At 47.2% G+C, this 19233-nt stretch overlaps 1 protein-coding gene across 6 annotated transcripts in view; it reads right to left on the reverse strand.

Annotated features, from left to right (window-relative positions):
* MYH11 (myosin heavy chain 11) overlaps positions 1 to 19031 on the reverse strand; it is a 112562-nt gene extending 93531 nt beyond the window's left edge. For 4 of the 6 annotated variants that reach the window (XM_032392201.1, XM_032392203.1, XM_032392202.1 and 1 more), the window contains exon 1: positions 2714 to 3058. In XM_032392201.1, coding sequence (XP_032248092.1) covers positions 2714 to 3058 — 345 coding nt within the window. Of the gene's footprint in view, positions 1 to 2713; positions 3076 to 18960 lie in introns of those variants that run through there. The other 2 variants (XM_032392200.1, XM_032392205.1) reach the window with 1 other exon arrangement.
* Positions 19032 to 19233: the final 202 nt, after the last annotated feature.

Below are 19233 nucleotides of genomic sequence, written 5' to 3' on the forward strand. Positions count from 1 at the left end.
TCTTATCTTCCTCCCCTTCATTAGAAAGCAGCCTCAGGGCAAGGGCTGGGCGTTGTAACTCTCAGCATCCCACAGAGATGGAAGCAGAAGAGCCTAGAGCATTTTACCGGACAGGCCAGAGTCGGACCCGGGTCCCTTCCCAGGCAAGTCACGTCAGCTCTCTCTCGGACAGGTCACGTGCGGGGTGGGAGGTCAGCTTTGCTCTCACCGGTGATGGAAAGGACAAAACGGGCCGGGAAGGACTTAGGACAGTATCCACTACAGGCAAGGCTCACACTTTATTGAGCTTCCTCTGCCTGAACCTCTTGTCCCATCCCCCAGCCAAAGAGTAAGCACAGAGCCAACTGCTGAGTGGTCGTGCTAAGCTCCGGGCAGAAAGAACCCAGAGTCCAGAAGGGCAGATGTGTGGACGAGGACTCAGAGTCACATGCGTGTGCCATGAACAGGTAAGGAAAGAACCTGCATCTCGAGGATAAGGACACAGGACCCAATGGCTTCCATAGACTCTTCTAGAACCAAGAGGACAAGGGTCTTCATCTGAGGTGCACTTTGCAGAATGGAGGGGAAAGTCCTCTTCATTAGCAAAGGCGAAGTCGGGCACCCTGGCTGCCTCGGCATCACCTGCCCCCCACCTGTGCCTCTTGCTGTCCCGTGCTTTGCTCCCCCTCCCCCACCTCCTTCTTTATCTCCTCCATCATGGACAACGGCTTCTATTTAAGTGATTAAACTGACCAGAAAGGAACAGTTAGGAGTAGGCATGCGGTCACAAGGCTGAAAGGCTTTTCATCTAATCTGTCCAGAGAAGCATAGCAGGAATTTGAAGCTTTGATTCATTTTTTAATCTGCTGTCAAATTAAATATTCTGGGTCTTGGGACCTTCATAAGCCCTTCTTTTTTTTTTTTTTTTTTTTCTGATTTGTATTTTGGGCTCAAATGCTATGTCAGAGGACAGCAGGTGAGATTTATACGCAGGCCCGTCCTTGACCTCTCCGAGGGAGAGGACACATCTGAGGTGGGAGGCCCGGAAGAGCTCCATCCCCCACCCCCAGCTCCCTGAAGGCTGGCCTCCTTAGAATTGCCCATCTTGTACCAACAGCTCCAAGTTGATAGTATTTCCATACAAGGAGTGGCTCGGACAAAGGGGACTTTCCCTGCATAGTTAGGGAAGTTAAGGATAGGCTTTAGCACTCTGAGATCAGCTTGCTCACCTGTAAAATGGGACAAGCATACTTATTCCGTGGGCGTTGTGTTGATTAAATGAGATAAGATATGTCAAGGCACACAACAGGGGTGAGAGGAGGTATTTGATAATTCCAGGTTGCTCCTCTGTTCCCTCTTGGCTCTTAAAAAAAGCTACTGTTGGGATGCTGGGTGGCTCAGTCGGTTAAGCGTCTGCCTTCGGCTCAGGTCATGATCCCAGGGTCCTGGGATCGAGTCCCACATTGGGCTCCTTGCTCAGCGGGGAGCCTGCCGTTCCCCCTGCTTGTGCGCTCTCTCTCTCTCTCTGACAAATAAATAAATAAAATCTTTAAAAAAAAAAAAAAAGCTACTGTTAGCCCCTCTGAACTATCCATATGGAGAATGGATAATCAGTTATGACACATCTATGGGATAGATTACAATAGCCCCCAAGAAGATATTTTTGGGGTTATAATGGAAACATGGGAACGCTCAGCATTGACTCATAGGCGGAAAAAAAGAGCGAGCAGGCTAACCTATGTGTGCAGGCTTGTAAATACATAAACATGTACCATTCTCACAAAGCAAGAGCTCAAGAATGCACCGTTTTATCAGCTGTTACCTCTGGGGGAGGAATGATTTTTTGCGTTTGCTGTGCTTTCCTGAATTTGCCAAATCTTCTGTAATAAACGTGACTTATTTTCCTAATTAGGAAAAAAAATCTGCAGAGCATTTTTATAGAGGACAAGTCTTTTTTTGTTTTTTGTTTTTTTTTTTGTAATTTTCATGTGGCAACATGGAAGGGGAGAGCCAGAGGGCTTAATGATGGAAGGGGGGGACTGTTTTCACAAGTTTGCAAAAGATCTGAGAAAAAAGGGCTGTAACAACGACATAACCAGTGGTAACACTGAGCATCCTGAGAGCTGACCATGTGCCCAGAGGCATGCCAAGTGCTTTCTTTTGAGAGTAACCCACTCTGTGAGGTTGGTACTAATCTCTTGCTCATTTCACAGAGAAGGAAATGAAATTTCAGAGAAATTAGGTAATTCGCCCAAAGGATTAGCACACCCTTTCTGAGAGGCAAATAGAGAAAGGCTGAACTGCAGGACCCCCTGCCCAGCAGCTTGATACCAGGGGGTCACCTGTGTCCCTCTTGCTCTGGGAGTTGGTCTGAACCCACAAGGAACCTGCGCACCCCGAGTCACATCATCCCCCCACGACTTCAGTGAAGTCTGCTGAGCATCTGCCAGGCACCTTGGCACTCTGCATAGGCGATCACATAGCATCTTTACACCTCCTTTATGTGGGGGGAGGGTGGTTATTCCCATTTCACAAATAGGAACACTGAGGCTTCAGTAGGTCAAAGAGTTTGTTCGATGTCACAGAATTAGGTGTGAACCCAAGGCAATGATTCTACCTCACCACGTGACACCCCCCCCCAACCTGTATCCCAAACACATCTCGAAAGCTCTTCCTTCCCTCAGGGGTGGAGGAGGCTTGGAAGAAGTGACGGGCTGTCCCCCCAGATACTCACGTAGATGAGTCCTGAGAAGTATCTCTCCCTCAGGTTATGTAGCACAGAGGCTTCGTTGAGGCACGTCAGCTCTGCCATGTCTTCCACCTTGGAGAATTTGGGTGGGTTCATCTTCTGGATGTCATCTTTGCCAACCGTGACCTTCTTGCCGTTCTCCACCAGCTCGACGATCACCTCATCCCCTTTCTCCTCCTTGATGCTGGCTGCCTCGAAGCCTTGCTTCTCCGAAGGGACCCAAACCAGCTTCTTGGCAGCCCAGTCAGCCTGGGCCACTGGGCTGTTGACGAAGTTTTTGTCCACAAAGAGGAACTTCTCATCGTCACTGAGCTGGCCCTTCTGTGCCATGGTGCCTGGTTGGTCCCCTGTGGAAAAAAGGGACAGCATCAGAATCCAGCCAGAACTGAGTCCTAAAGACAGACGAATCCCTCACCTCGCATGCCTGGGAACGCCGTCTGCAGAAACATTCCACAAAGTGCGAGGATGTTCCCTGCAGTATTGTTTACATGGTCAAAGAATGGAAACAATCCAAAGCCCCTCAGAAGAGGATCTGCATTCATTGCCTATTGTCCACCATCATGGTGCTGGAGACGTAAACCATGGTTTTTTGATACAACGAAATGCTATCCAGGGGTTACGAAGCAAGAGTAAGATCTACGTGTGTTGACGTAGGAAGATAGCCAACGCTTACTGTTTATTGTAAAAATAAAAGAGGAGAGTTCTTCAAATAGTTAAACATAGAGTTATCATGTGATCCAACAATTCCACTCCTAGGCACAAACCCAAGAGAAATGAAAATACACATCCCCACAAAAACTTGCAGCGAATGTTCACAGAAGCGTTACTCACAATGGCTAAAATGTGGAAGTCACCAAAGCGCCCATGAACAGATGGAATGAATACATAAAATGTGGTCTATCCATACAATGGAATATTATTCAGCCTGAAAAAGGAACAAAGTACTGATACATGCTACCACATGGATGAATCTCAATAAAATTATGCCAAATGAAAGAATCCAGTCACAAAAGGCCACATACTGTATGATCCCATTTATATAAAATGTCCAGAAGAGGCAGATCCACAGAGATTAAAGTAGATTAGTGGTCGCCAGAGGCTGAGGAGTGACAGCTGAGAAGGGTACAGGGCTTCTTTTTGGGAGTAATGGAAATGTTCTAGAATTTATTGTAGCTGTGGATACACAGCTTTGTGAATATGTGAAAACCGTTGAATGGTACGATTTAAATGAGTGAAGTGTATAGTATGTGATTTATAGGTCAATAAAGTTTAAAAAAAAATAGAGGGGAGAATGTAAACAGTAAGTATAATACCCCATTTTTATTTTAAAATATTTAGAATAATATAGGCAAAAAATTGGAGAAATACTCACTTTTGAGTACACTTATGAGGGGATTTTTACTTCCTTTTTTTTTTTTTTTTTTTGAGAGAGAGAGAGAGCATGAGCAGGGGTGGGGGGAGAGGGAGAGAGAAGAGAGGGAGAAGATATCAAGCAGACTCTCTACTGAGTGCAGAGCCCGAAACAGGGCTCGATCTCATGACCCTGAGATCATGACCTGAGCAGAAATCAAGAGTTGGACGCATAACTGACTGAGCCACCCAGGTGCCCCTAGGGATTTTTACTTTCTATCATTTTGTCCCCCAATTTTTTTTATCGCAGTAAAATATACGTAACATAAATTTTGCTATCAACCATTTTTAAGTTTATAATTCAATGGCATTAGGTACATTCATATGCTGTGCAACTGTCACCACCATTCACCTTGAGAACTTTTTATGTCCTACAGAACTGAAACTCTGTCCCCATTAAACACTAACTCCCCACTCCCCTTCCCCCAACCCCTGGCGCCCACAATCTACTTTCTGTCTCTATGAACCTGACTACTCTAAGTACCCATACAAGCAAAATCATACCATATTTGTCTTTTTGTGACTAGCTTGTTCACTTAGCATCATGTCCTCAAGATTCATTCATGCTGTCAAATGTGTCAGAATCTCCTTCCTCTTCAAGGCTGAATAATATTCCCATCGTATGTATATACCGCATTTTGCTTATCCCTCCATTTGTTGATAGGTACCTGAGTTGTGTCCATGTTTTAGCTATTGCGAGTAATGCTACTATGAACAGGGATATACTTTCAATTAACTATTTTTATCATAACTGTAGGTTTATAATTTTTGTTAAATTTATGATCAACAAAAATAGTTATTTATTTTTTTTATAAAGACCTTCAAATAGCCAATACACATGAGAAAAAGATGCTCAACCTCACTAGTAAATGAGTTAAAGCAATGAGATATTGATTTTCCCCTATCAGCTCGGATGAGATGAAAACTATTGCTAATATCCAGTGTCGTGAAGAGTTGTAGGGAGTAGGCCTCTGCACACACCACCCTTATGGACAGAAAACATTAAAATCTATGCAAATGCTTGACCTGCAATTGCATTTCTTTTTTTCTAACATTGTATTTATTTACTTGAGAGATACAGAGATAGAGCACAAGCAGGGGGGAGGGGCACAGGGAGAGGGACAAGCAGACTCCCCAGTGAGCAGGAAGCCTGACCCGACCTGATCCCAGGACCGTGAGATCATGACCTGAGCCAAAGGCAGATGCTTAAATGCAATTGCATTTCTAGGAATTTAGCCTAAGAAAATGGACAAGGGCTAACAGATGCACCACAATGTGGGTTGCAATGCTCTGTGGAACAGCAAATCTGCAATCCCTCAAATGGCCTTCAGTAATGCCTTAACTGGGACATCCATGCATTAGAATGGGGTAATTCCCCTGAAAATTCAGGGTGTGGACTTCCCTTTATGCCAAAATTTATCCCTTTTCTTTTAACATGTTTGTTAAAGGGTCATTTACATGCCATAAAATTCCCTTGTTTGTAAATGTTCAATCCAATGACTTTTAGCAAATTTACCGGGTTGTGCATCTATCGCTACGATAAAATTTGGAACGTTCCCAACACCCCAGGAAGAGTTCCCTTGTGCTGGTCTGCCATCATTCCAACCCCAACCCCTGGCACCCACTAATCTACTCTCTGTCTCTATAGGTTCCTCTTTTCTAGACATTTCATATAAATGGAATCATACCATAGGTGACCGTTGATCACACAAAGATACTTATAATGTATTCCTAAGTTAAAATTACGTATAAATAGAATACTCAGGGAAAAAAATAGACAAATCTCAAAAGCATTGTGCTTAACCAAAGAAGCCAGACCCCAAAGGCTCTATTGTTTCACTGATACGCAAGTCTAGAAAAGGCAAAACCATCATGACAGAAAGCAGATCAGTAGGGGCAGGGAAGGGACCTGACTGCTGAGAGGCACCAAGGAACCTTCACGGTGATGAAATGTTCTAAATTCTGATTATGGTGGTTACACAACTGTACACATTTGTCAAAACCCACTGGGCTGTACACTTAAAAGCCAGTGAATTTTTAAAAAAACTGATGAGTTTTACTGTATGTAGCTTGTACCTCAATAAAGCTGATTGAAATATTTATAACAGAATCTTTCTTGTAATTTTATATGTATGTATATACATTTTTAAAAGTCTAGAAAACTGGGGTGCCTGGCTGGCTCAGTCAGTGAGCATGTAACTCTTGCCCTTGGGGTTGTGAGTTCGAGCCCCACGTTGGGTGTAGAGATGACTTAAAAAAAAAAAAGTCTAGGGGCGCCTGGGTGGCTCAGTTGTTAAGCGTCTGCCTTCGGCTCAGGTCACGATCCCAGGGTCCTGGGATCGAGCCCCGCATCGGGCTCCCTGCTCCACAGGAAGCCTGCTTCTCCCTCTCCCACTCCCCCTGCTGTGTTCCCTCTCTCGCTATGTCTGTCTCTGTCAAATAAATAAATAAAACCTTAAAAAAAAAAAGTCCAGAACACTATATACTAAAATATTAAACTATGGTTCTATCTGGTCCAATACAGGTGAGTTTGAACATTGGTAAGAAAGATAACTGTAAGGGGGGCCTGGGTGGCTCAGTCAGTTAAGCATCTGTCTTCAGCTAAGGTCATGATCTCGGGGTCCTGGGACTGAGTCCTGCATCGCATTGGGCTCCCTGCTCAGCAGGGAGTCTGCTTCTCCCTCTCCTTCTGCCCCTCCCCCCACTTGTGCACGTGCTCTCTCTCACTGTCTCTCAAAAAAATAAAATCTTAAAAAAAAAAAGAAAAAGAAAAAGAGCTATAAGAATGGAAAGAAGGGGGCACCTGGGTGGCTCAGTTGGCTAAGCATCTGCCTTCAGCTCAGGTCATGATCCTGGAGTCACAGAATCGAGCCCCACATCGGGCTCCCTGCTCAGTGGGGAGTCTGCTTCTCCCTCTGACCCTCCCCCCTCTCATGCTCTCTCTCTCTCTCATTCTCTCTCATTCAAATAAATAAATAAAATCTTTAAAAAAAATGGAAAGAGGAGGATGTTAAACCCATGAGGCATGATGATTAACATAAATTTCAAAGGTTGTCCATATAAGATGCTGGGCAACCCAGACATTCTCTTGAAAACTGGTCACGATGAGCAGAGGGGAAGCAAAACATTGATTCGGCCTTCCTGATATAAATCGTTCCTCAAGGTCACTAAACAATTGGCAGAGAAAAGTCTTTATGTAAAATTTCAAGTCCTTAAACATCCTCTCAACATGAGGAGCCCATCTGAGACAGTCTTCGTCCCCCTGTCTAGATGTGTCCACGAGGCAGGTGCTGAGACACCAGGCTCTGATTTGGTCAGCCGGCTCCTCCCACCTGCCCCATGCCTCCCCCCACCCACTGCTGCTATGCCCCCAGGAACTGAGGCGCAGGCTGAGTTAGGATGGATGGCTACCAGGACATACTGTGTGGTTGCTACCCCTACTTCAGCAGAGAAGAATTCACAACTCCTTTGAACTCACCAAGGTAACGCCCACGCTTGGACCCCAAATCCCATGGAGATGGGGTAGCCCCACATCCCATGAACGGACAGCCAACTCCTGAGATGCAGACTTTACAAGGCCAAATACAGCCACTTTTCTCTTTCAGGGGTGAAAATAACAGTAAGAAAAGCCAGAAACTGATATGCTCAGAGGGGGAGGTTATTTCTTCCAAGAGTCCTGATCTAGTAGCTCATGTTTTTTTTTTTAAAGATTTATTTATTTATTTGAGAGAGAGAGAGTGAGCACAAGCAGGGGGAGCAGCAGAAGGAGAGGGAGAGAATCGCAAGCAGGCTCCAACTCCCCGCTGAGTACGGAGGCGGACTCAGGGCTCGATTAGACCACGACCTGAGCCAAAATCAAGAGTTGCCCACTTAACCGACCGTGCCACCCAGGTCCCCCTCTAATAGCGCATTTAAAAAAAAAGATTTTATTTCTTTATTTGAGAGAGAGAACATGAGCAGGGGAAAGGGGCCGAGGGAGAGAGAGAAGCAGGTTCCCCGCTGAGCAAGGAGCCCGACGTGGGGCTCAATCCAAGGACCTCGATCCAAGGACCCTGGGATCATGACCTGAGTGAAGGCAGACACTTAACTGACTGAGCCACCCAGATGCCTCTAATAGCGCATTTTTAAGAAGGTGGAGAAATGAGCAAGTTATTCCCTAAACCTGAATAATCACTTTATCACTCAAAGAAGTGAAATAAGGAACTGCCCACAAACTTGAGTTTAACAACCACATTTCCTGCAGTTTTAAACTCTTACGGGTTTTGCGTGGGACATTATCCCAGGAGCATCCCTCTCGCAACCTCACTTTTAACTGTTGTGAAAGAGCACTCCCTCTACTTGGAAGAATTTCAGTTAACAAATGTAGAAGAAATGACAAAACTAGAAAGTAGCAATTTTGGAACCCCTGATAAAATAAAGGACCCTGACAATGACCATCGGTAATTGCTAAAACCATGAGACCAATGGCTTGCACACATCCCTGGGCACCAGCCTCCCCTGGGGGGTTGTGAAATCACAGATGGCTTGGTCCGCCCCCAGATCTCCTGAATCAGCAGGGCTGGGATGAGCCCCAGGATCTGCATTTCTAACAAGTTCCTGGGTGATGCTGAGGATGTGGGTCTGGGGTCCACATTTCCGGACCCACGGTGTTAGATGAGAAGTGGATGGAGAGCTTTATCACGCGTGCATCAGGATGGTGTCACCTAAATGTGCTCATTAACCTTAATATCACAATAAAGAGTCAATCAGATGTCACCCAAATGTGCTCATTAACCTTAATATCACAATAAAGAGTCGATCAGGTGGCAGATGGGGAGCCATGAAAAGTACCATTAACATCAAGGAAATATTCTCCCAGAAAGGAAAAGGGGAGGGGGTGGGGGGTCAAAGCTGACAAAGCCTCTGGGTCTAACACCCCGGAAATGCAAGGCACAGAGAACACGCTGAACACTGTCATGGGGGATGGTGGGGAGGATGCAACAAATCCACAGGTGGGAAGGCATAGGACAAATGACTCCGTTCCTTTAATAAAGTACAGAAAAAGGAGAGGAACCTATAAACTAGAAGGGGCCTTGAGACCCAGAGGAAAAATGGGAGATGAAGACAAATGAAGACCGCCTCCGGTTTGGTCATTACCAAAGGGGAGTGGCAGGTGCCTGGGGTGGGGGGGGGGGGGTTTGTCCTAGTGTTCTCTCTACTTGTGCATACATTGGAACATTTTCACAATGAAAAAGTCCAACAGGGACAAGAAAAGACAAACGCGGAGAGGAAGGGAGGAAAAGAACCCCCTCCTCCCCCTAACACACACATACGAGTGCAAATCAGAAATAAGGGCACATTTCATCTTTTTAAAAAGCCACCCCTCGCGTGGAAAGCTTTGCAAAATTGAGTGCAATTGTGAGAAAAAACAAAATTCCGACAACCCCTCCCAAAAACGTGGGAAATGATCAAGAAAATCTTGAACATCAACTCGATAATCCTTTATATTAGGGAATTTGTTAAATTTCTTGGGGCGACCATGGTACTAGGATTTCATCTATTTGGAGTCCTTTCCTGGGTCGCCTGGCTGACTTGGTGGGAGGAGCATGTGACTCTTGATCTCGGGGGTCATGAGTTCGAGCCGCACGTTAGGTGCAGAGAGGACTTTAAACGAATAAACCTTAAAAAAGTATTTAGAGCCCCTTCCTTTCTGAGACAGTGGGAAGCAGTTGTAACAGAACTGACAAGCCTGGGGTTCAGGGGTGGGGTGCCTGCAGATGGGTTACACTGTTCTGTCTGACATTTGTCCTTAAAAGGAAAAATATTACTGCATAAAATTTGTACGAATCTCGTCTATGCGTAAGCTGTGTCAATACCACACCATCTCCCATTTGGCCTGTACGTCATCCCCAAGGCCAAGTTTTCTGAATACCCACAGTGTTGGTTAATACTCAGACACCCCCCCCCCGGACAGGTGCTGGGCTGAGTGGCTCACATGCAGGACCATCAAGGAACAACAGCACAGCCTTAGGAGTTAAGTGTTACCGTCAGCACCTTACAGATAGGGAAACAGAGGTTCAGAGAGGCGAAGCAATCTGCCTGAGGTCACACAGCAGAGCCAGGTTCTGAGCCCGTGTCTGATTCCAGAACCTGTGCCCCTCTGCCCCCCCCCCCCCATGAGCCTGATGGGCTTGTCCCAAGTTCAACGGAGAATTTGCAATAAATGAACTGACCCTTGAAAGTACCTAACACAGTGCCTGGCACATTATCAACATTCCAAATGGGACCCCAATCAAACGAAGGGAACTTCAGCTCCACACCACAGTAAGAAAAGAATCTCACACACACATTTGAACGAAGAAAGGAGACACAAAAAGGATGCACTGTGGGATTCTGTTTATAGGTGGTTCCAAACCAGGCAAAACTATCCCATGGTGATAAACGTCAGACGTCTTGACTGGAAGAGTAGGACCTTCTTAATATCTGTGCCGGTGACAGGGATGCGTTCATTTTGTGACATTTCATTAAGCTACATACCCACGGAATGGGTACTTTTCCGATACAAAGTATACACTTCCATGAAAAATTGTGGTTTCATTTTTTCTTTTTGATCCTCATGATGAAATACACATAACATAAAATTGACCACATTAACCAGTCAAGTGCACAGCTCAAAAGTGTTAAGTACACTTATGTTAGTGTGTGTAATGCAAAGTGTTTAAAAATACCTAAATATACTCAAGAGGGCCAGGGAAGTGTTTGGTTTGTTCCAAGCAGCGTGACAACTATGCGACAGCTAAGTGGGCGCTTTCAGATTGCAATGTTGGTCACAGCTGTCTTAAAAGTCAGAAAACCAGCAAAAATAATACAACAGAAAAATAAAAGGACATAGGAATCTCCATCACCAGGAACCCTGTCTCATCCAGGACTCAGAAGCACAACCAAGATCAAGTGCAGAGAGTCTTGTCTCTATCCAAAAAAGGAGAGAGAGAAGCTGGCTTGCTTCCCACGGCTTTGATGCTTCTGACAGTTACGAAGTACAACATCTGCTTTGGTCAAAGGAAAGAGGAGCCTGGCTTCACCCTGGAATGGCGTTTCCCAGAGTGTGTTCCTTGGACCCTAATCCCTTGAAATAGTAGGGGTGGGGGTTGGGTGGGATTCAAGGAAGTTGAGATACTCAAAAAAAAAAAAAAAAAAAAAAGATTCTGTGGCTAAATCCACTTGAAAAGGGCTACCTTTTCCCACCCCATTCCCTCTCTCCCAAGCTCCCACCCCCCACCTCTGCATGGAGAGACAGAGCATGTATCAGGACATCCAAGACCTTGGCAGGTCCTGAATTCCAAAAGCGATTTTATGCCTTTGGACCCAGGGCTCCCCAAAACATTTGGCCACAGACCTCTTTTCCCACCACACACGGAAGAAATCCTACAGATTTGCCCTTGAGAAAATTTGGTGAGCCTAGCAAATTAATAATACTAATATTAGTAATCATAGCTGCTAAATCTTTATGGGGTACCAGCTATTATCTCAATCCCCTCATTAACACCGAGGTGCACCATTAACTCTGGCTTACAGATGAGGAAACAGGCACAGAGAGGTTGAGTAACTTCCCCATCGCGGCACAGCTAGCTATGGTGGACCCTGAATAAAGGTGTATTTCCAAGGTGATCTTTTCTGCTTTGTTTGCCTTCTCTGAAACGGGCAGAGCACTTGAGGACTGTAGAAAATACAGGTGTGCCTGAGAGACATCCCGGATCAGTGTCGAAGGCTCCCGATAAGTCAGTTTCGTTGTCACAAGGATGTGCCCCAGCATGCACCCAGAGCCTTGAGTCTTCAAAATCTGGGATGCTGGCAACTAGGCAAAAAGTCTCAGGCCAGGCATTAGGGGAGACACAGGGAGGAATAAAAAGTAGCTGGCAAAATCACAGGAGTGATCAGGGAGCATCATCCCAGGGAGAGGATTCTCCGCGTGCTACGTGGAAGCAAAACCTGGTCCCCTGCTCCCTGCTGTGGTCCTTCAGTTCAAGCAGGGGTTTTTAGCCTTGGCGCTGTGGACATGCAGCGCTGATCATTCTTTGGTGGGGGAGGGGGCTGTCTTGTGCGCCGGAGGATGTCTACAGCATCCCTGTTCTTTACCTACTAGGTGTCAGCGACCACTCCTCCTACCAGTTGTGACAACCAAAGGGCCTCTGGATATTGCCAGATGCTCGAAACTGTCCCCAGTGCGAACCACTGCTTTAGAGCAAATGCAAGGGCTCTCTTAGGAAGACAAGTAAAGCTGAGGACAGTCGCTACTTCATCCACACCAACTTGGAAGGCCAAGTGCAGAAGGTCGCACACGTGGAGTGAAGACAGCAGATCAGACAAGAGACAGACGCCCAGAGGGCCAAACCTCAAGGAGACCCCCCACCGCTTCGAGCCCTCCCCGTTCACTGTCCCCTCCTCCCACGGCCTGCATCGGCTTCAGGGCCTGAAAGGGCACCTGAGGTATCATTGCACAGGACTGATGGATACTCCGTACAGTTCGTTCCTCAAGGGCTGCTCTCAAACGTTTTGGTGAGAACAAAGGACTCTTGCTCTCGGCGTCAGCAGTATTCGACACAACTAAGCGTGTCCACCTTGGACACAGTCCTAACTTCCTTGCCAACACCACACAGTTTCGTTCTTGGAGCACCAACAAGACATTCATTTGAGCCGGGGGGAATGGTGGGCTGGCCTGGCTCTCACATTTTATGATATCTGTGGATATCAAAGGGTTGAAATTGGACCCATTAAGACTGTTCAGCTACTCTCGTGTGTTTTCACATCGGCTTTATTTTCCCCAGAGGGATGTGGGGGTAAAAGATCTTGCCCTTTCTGCTTCTGCACTAATGAAAAATGAATAAAATACCCCAGGGCCCAAATAGTATAGGATTTGCACATCCCCACGCTTGCTCGACAGCTTCCCTGTAGGTTTCATTGCCAAGCCGCCAGCTCCAGAGCTAGGACCAGAGACACAAACCTAAATAAATGTCCCTGGAGTCCGAGGTACAATGTAGGGTGACCCAGGCTCAAGGCGGCTGGCCAGAGCCCTCTCACTCTGCCTAGAGATGGCAGTAGCTCCTTCCCTCCAGCTGGGGTCAGCCGGTGAGAATGTGGGCCCTGCGTTGCCAGGTGGTCAGCAGGTCCACAAGTCTGAATTTAGGTCCGAGAGAGCCACCCCCGCAAGTTAAAGCACTGCCCGTTTCACGCAGACAAAACTGAACGCCCTCTGAGCCCGATCTAGGACACAACCCGCCTGCTGGAAGGACCTCTGCATCAGTGAAACAAAGTCAAGGTCTGGCCCAGGTGTGGGAGGAGCCAAATGTGTGGGGGGAAGCAAGAGGCGGACCAGGCTCCCTCAGCACACCGGCTGTCCCAGCCCCAAGCTGTCCCCAAGAGGCCACCGGACTCTACCTCTATTACTAATAATAGCCACCATCATTACTGAGGCCCTTCTATTCATGGGGTATTGGGTCAGGCCATTTGTTATTTTTTTTTTAGAAAGGTTTTTTTTTAAAGATTTTATTTATTTGACAGAGAGAGGGAGACAGAGAGAGAGCAAGCACAAGCAGAGGGAGAAGCAGGCTCCCCACTGAGCCAGGACCCTGGGATCATGACCCGAGCTGAAGGCAGAGACACTTAACCGACTGAACCACCCAGGTGTCCCCGGAGGGGGCCACTTATTAAATATACCAGCTCACTATGTGCCCTAAGTGTTCAGCAAGGTGAGCATCATTTATTACTCCTTTAAGATTACAGAGATCCTGGAAAGTAAACTACATTAGAAGCCTTCACTGGTAAAAGTTGGAGCCAGGATTTAAGCCCAGATCTGCCTGACACCCCATCTACTCTTAGCAGAAAAGCTCTTCCTTGCCACACGGCCTGGCCCCCTCGCCATGCCCCCAACCGATCACACCCCCCACCTCCCGAGGGTCCCGAGGAAGCCTGACCTCACCGTAACAGGAAAAAGGTGGGTGGTGAAATTGTCATTTCAGTGCTGCTTTTGACATTTGTCTAACTCATTTAAATACTGTGTTTAATGTAACTCCGGAAGGAAATGTTTTTAGTTCGTAGAGCGAAATTCTTATTCCTCTCCAACCGAGAGAACTGGGTTAGCAAGAGACATCGTAGCTCCTATGGAGAACAATTTTGGGATAGAGAGAACTGGTCATTTCTGGCCCTAAAAGCCCCATTGTACTTTGTCGCTTACAACCCTGGCACAACGCTGCTTACAATAAATGTATAGTCTCGAATGTGACAGACGTTTGTCAGTATCTATCTATTTTAAATGTGCATGCCGGGGCGCCTGGATGGCTCAGTCACTGAAGCATCCGGCTCTTGATTTCGGCTTAAGGTCATGATCTTGGGGTCGTGAGATCGAGCCCTATGCTGGGCTCCGTGCTGGGCATGGAGCCTACTTAAGATTCTCTCTCCCTCTCCTTCCTCCCCTCCCCTGCTCTCTCCTTCTCTCCCTCTGCCCCTGCCCCACCACGCTCACTCTCACTCTGTCTCAAAAAAATAAAGAATAAAAATAAACGTGCATGCCCTTTGACTTAGCCATTGCATTGCTGGGAATTTATCTGACAGATAATCTCATGTAATTAGACAAAAATAGATACAAGGATGGTCCCTGAAGCACTCTTTATAAGTGATGGTATGTTTCCATGAGGGGATGTTTCAGTAAAAAGCTAGACTTTCAAATAATAGAGTATTACGCAGCTGATTTTTAAAAATGCCAAAACATACTGGTATGGAAAGATGCCGAAGATCTATGATTCAGTGGGAAAAAAAATCCTAATTTCCAGAATGCCAATATTTGTGTAAAAAAAGGAAATTCGACGTAGAAAGGTTTTGGAAAGATACATGAGAATACACTGGGGTTACTTCCAGGGAGGATGGGGAACGGGGAGGAGCAGGGGATCAGGGAGAAGGGCATTCTACCCTGGCAATTGTGACCCCAGGGGTCTCAGAGGTTGGTCCCTTTTGAGATTCTGCATCATCTGCTGCACGCTTGGCTGCACCAGGGTAAGGAAAGAATGGGTCTAGTGATATGGCAAGTTCAAGCCTGTGTTAGTGAACAAGGGATCAGTCCTGTGGCCCTTTCTTGGGGACTTTTGATGAGGGCTGTTCCTTCCAAGCTGCTGAAAAACTGATTCAAGTCCAAGGTACGGGCGGGATTCCCCATGGCAAGAACGATGGGCACCAAGAGCTCCTTCCTCCATCATCTGACCCTTACAAAATTTCCTTCCAATTCCTGCTTGGCCCTCTCCAAACTCAGCCTTTCCTCCAACGTGTGGCCATGGTTAAATTCTTTACAGGTCAGGGGTGGAGGGCGGACACCCCAAGGAGCAAAAGAGCTGCTCTAAAAGCCAGACAGGTTTCCGTTCACAGGTGAGCGCTTCAACGATGCCATCGTGGCCCTACATGAATCACAAACGGGCCAAGAGCACTGGAATTTGTGATGTTCCTGGCACAGGTAAAGAAGTGCGGCCATATGAAAGCAGAAGAAGATTCTAGCAACCACCTTCAGGGCAAATAGGAATTGGGTTTATGAAGACATTATCCAAAAAGAAAATTAGGAACCAGTTTCTCCTTTACAGAAAGGCCACACCATAGATAGGCGTTCTGGTTCTGCCAAGTACCCGCTCTGCCACGTTAAGCAAAATCCTTAAGGTCTCTGGTCAGGTGCGTTTTAAGTAACTGTCCACTGAAGGTGACCAGGGGCCAGGCACAGCGTTAAAGCCTTCATGGGCATTATCCCACTTAATCTTCCCAACAGGGTGATCCATTTGGCTCTAGAGTTAGAAAGAGCTAGATCTGCAGAATCCATTCCTTCTCATTGGCCAGGCAAGCTCTCTTGAGCAAGTTACTCAGAGAACAATAGTAAAAAGGGGCCAGTAATAATATCTACTCCAAAGGGTTGTTGTACAGACGGTAAAATGATGCCAATAAAGGGCTTAGCATGTCAGTTGGCAAAAGTGCTCATTAGCTCTTCTCCACCCCATTTTTCAGATGGGAAGACTGAGGTTTGCCAAGTCCAACACGGGTGATGTCTAAATTCGCTTGTGACATTCTAGGATTCCAGGGGATTTAACTCTGGACTTGGTTTTCCAAGTTGTAGTTGGAACATGGTTGTGCCTACAACAGAAAATCTACCTGCTGGGATCCAATGTCCTGCAGAAAAAAGAGACAACTTCCCCTGCTCAAAAAAATAAAACTGCCAGGAGAGGCCATGTGAGCCCACAGTGAGAGGGCACCCTTCTTCAAACCTGGAAGAGGGTCCTCACCAAGAACGGAATCTGCCAGCGCCTTGACATTGGACGTCACAGCCTCCAGAGCTGTTGCTCTTCCCTTCCTTTAAGATGACAGGTCCTCACTTGGCTAACTGATTCAGTCAATAATGAGGGCCAAGTGCTGAGGAAGGGACTCGGGTCATCGGCAGTTGATGAATAGGCAGGATTCTGATGAGCTGGTTTGGCCGAACCTTCTGGGTGCCAGAGCTCCGGGAAGGGGGAAGGCAGAGGGGAAAGTGCCAGAGGCGGATGGTGGAAGAGGGAGGAGACAGCAGGGAACCTGCTCGTGAATGAAGGGACCTGACTGTGGAGTGTTAGAGAAATTCATCAACAGACTGGAAAGGACTCCTCATGGTCTCTGTGAAGCCTTGGCGTTACTAACCCCTGGTGCAATAGGGTCTCACAAAGATAATTAGCTTTTTACAGAACCAGAAGTTCTGTTTTCTATTCCCACCTTGGAAAGCAGTAGCTTAATAAACCTGAGTGGTCAAAAAATTTTAAAAAATAAATAAAACCTCCAAATAAGAAAGGAGCAGGCAAAAGTCATCCCCCTTGCCTCCCCAAGGCCTTCTCCTCCAGGCTCCCCCACTTGTTCCCAAAGGGGAAGAACAAGGGCCAAGAAATCCCCAGAGTCACGACCAACAAAGCTGCAATAGAACGCTAATTTGCGAGCGAGCTGGGGATGGCCTCGTGGAAAACGCTACCATACATGGGCATGTTTGCCTCAATCTCGGCCCCCGGACAGAAAAGTAATGATAACAAACCCATAACAAATACCTTGTACGGAATAACACGTCTATTTCAGACGTGAAAATAAAAAAACATGGTGGGTACCAGGCGAGCCCCAGAAGCTTCTTGCGGGAGGGCCCAGCTAGTTCATGGGTTGGACCCTCGGGATGGCCGCCCCCCGGCCCACCACCCCCACCACCGGGAGACAAACAATGCATTTTATTTTAAATTCGCAAAAGGTCAGTTTGTTGTTTTCTTCAAAGAGAAGAGGATAAACACTTGCCTTCCCGGAAGCATCTGGTCGCCCCCAGAAACCTGACTCAAGAGAGTTTTTGTAAAGACAAAAGATGGGGGGGTCAGGGCTATAACTTTGGCATCAGACAGACCCAGGAACGGGTTCTACCACTTGGCAGCTGTGTGACGCTGGGCAAGTTACTGAACCTCTCTGAGCCACAGCTGCCTTTTTACTAAACAGGCATCATGATGCCTCTTTTAAAAGGATGTTGCGGCGGTTCAAGGAGATTAATTACATCAAACACTGCTACAGTGCCGGGTACATACGTATCCCACCAGCGGTGGCTATCTCCCTGGAAAAGCTCGGAAGGAAGACATCCTCCCACAGAGATTCAACATCCTCTGTTACACACTGCCATCCAATGCCTTTCAGTCCAGCATCTTCAAGAAAAGGAAACCAATCGAGAAAGACCAAACAGAACACAGCTGTGCACATCAGCTTACTCACAGTCTGCCCTGCTTTCCCTTTGCCAAACCCTGGCCACTTCGCAATTTTGTCCAACTGTTCTTAATACTGGAACTGAACACTCTCTGTCTTGGGCTTCTAAATATTTTCTCTGACTTCTTGATCAGCATGGCTTCGAATGGTGCCTTTCGTCAAGCAGCGAAACCCCCACCTGCTCTCTGTGCAACGGGCACGGTTTTTCTCCCTTTGCCCACTTTGTGCGGCATCGAGAGCTACATTTCTAACACCTGCTCTGCAGGCAACCCCAGCCCCTTCTCACCTAGTCTACCTGCAGGTCAGGGATGCAGATTGAGCCTCAGGCATTTGTCTGGGTATCTGAAGCCCCTGGGGTCAACCTGCCTCAGATTTTTTTTTTTTACACTTTGGAGGGGGTGGGGGGGTGGTCTGGAAGAAAACTGGGCTGTAAGAAATAAACTGGATCATAACCAGCCCTACCTCTCCGGGGATATCAACAAGCACATCCTCTAAACTGATGCAAAACACTCCTCTTTCTGCAGAGCATCTGCCCATGTGTTTGTAACTGATTTAACACATCATCAGCAGAATTAAGCCAGGCTTCCAAATACACCTGGAGCGTTACTTTGCTCGCCTCTGTGACTGGAAATGACTTTTCAGTGAAGTTCAGGTGCACTTTATCTGTGCCTAAGATAAAAGAAGCTGAGGGAAGTTAGTCCTCTGAGATTTTAAGGGATCACATCTCCCAGATTTGCCTTATAAGAATAGTATGGGACTCCTCTTTTTTTTTTTTTTTTTCTGGAGATTCAAGTGTAACTGGAGGTGGGCCCGGGCATTTGTCTTTAGTAAGTACCCCCAAGAGGGTACTTATCATTGGCAACCTTGGGAGATGCTGGTTTGGGGAAAAACCTAGGCTGTCGGGGCAGAGAAATGAAAATTGTGAATCCCCACCTCCTCACCATAGTCCCTGAGAGGATGAAAACCAAACCATCTCGCGGCTCCCCAGCCCCTGTAGGATGCCCCGTGGGACCTTCAAACCTCCTACCCAGTTGCCCCACCCCCCACCTCAGGACCACCCTACTTACGGATCTCCCAACTGGGGGGACAGCGGAGAAGAAACTGGGTGGAGAGCTCAGATCTGGCACACCTCCCAGGCAGGGGAGTCCAAATCTCCCGGTTCGCCCCGGACGCCTCGCTTTATAGACCCGGAGCTGCCCGCGGGTGGGAAAGGGGAGGCGGCCGGGTGGGGGGCGGGAGGGGGGAGAGGGGGTCCCATGCTCCTCCCTCCGCAGCTCCCCCTGCAGGGCCCTGGAAGCGCAGCGTCTGTGCCGGCCCTAGGGCGCACCTGCAGCCGCGCG

This window comes from Phoca vitulina, unplaced genomic scaffold (assembly GCF_004348235.1).
Source record: "Phoca vitulina isolate PV1807 unplaced genomic scaffold, GSC_HSeal_1.0 scaffold66, whole genome shotgun sequence".
NCBI lineage: Eukaryota > Metazoa > Chordata > Mammalia > Carnivora > Phocidae > Phoca > Phoca vitulina.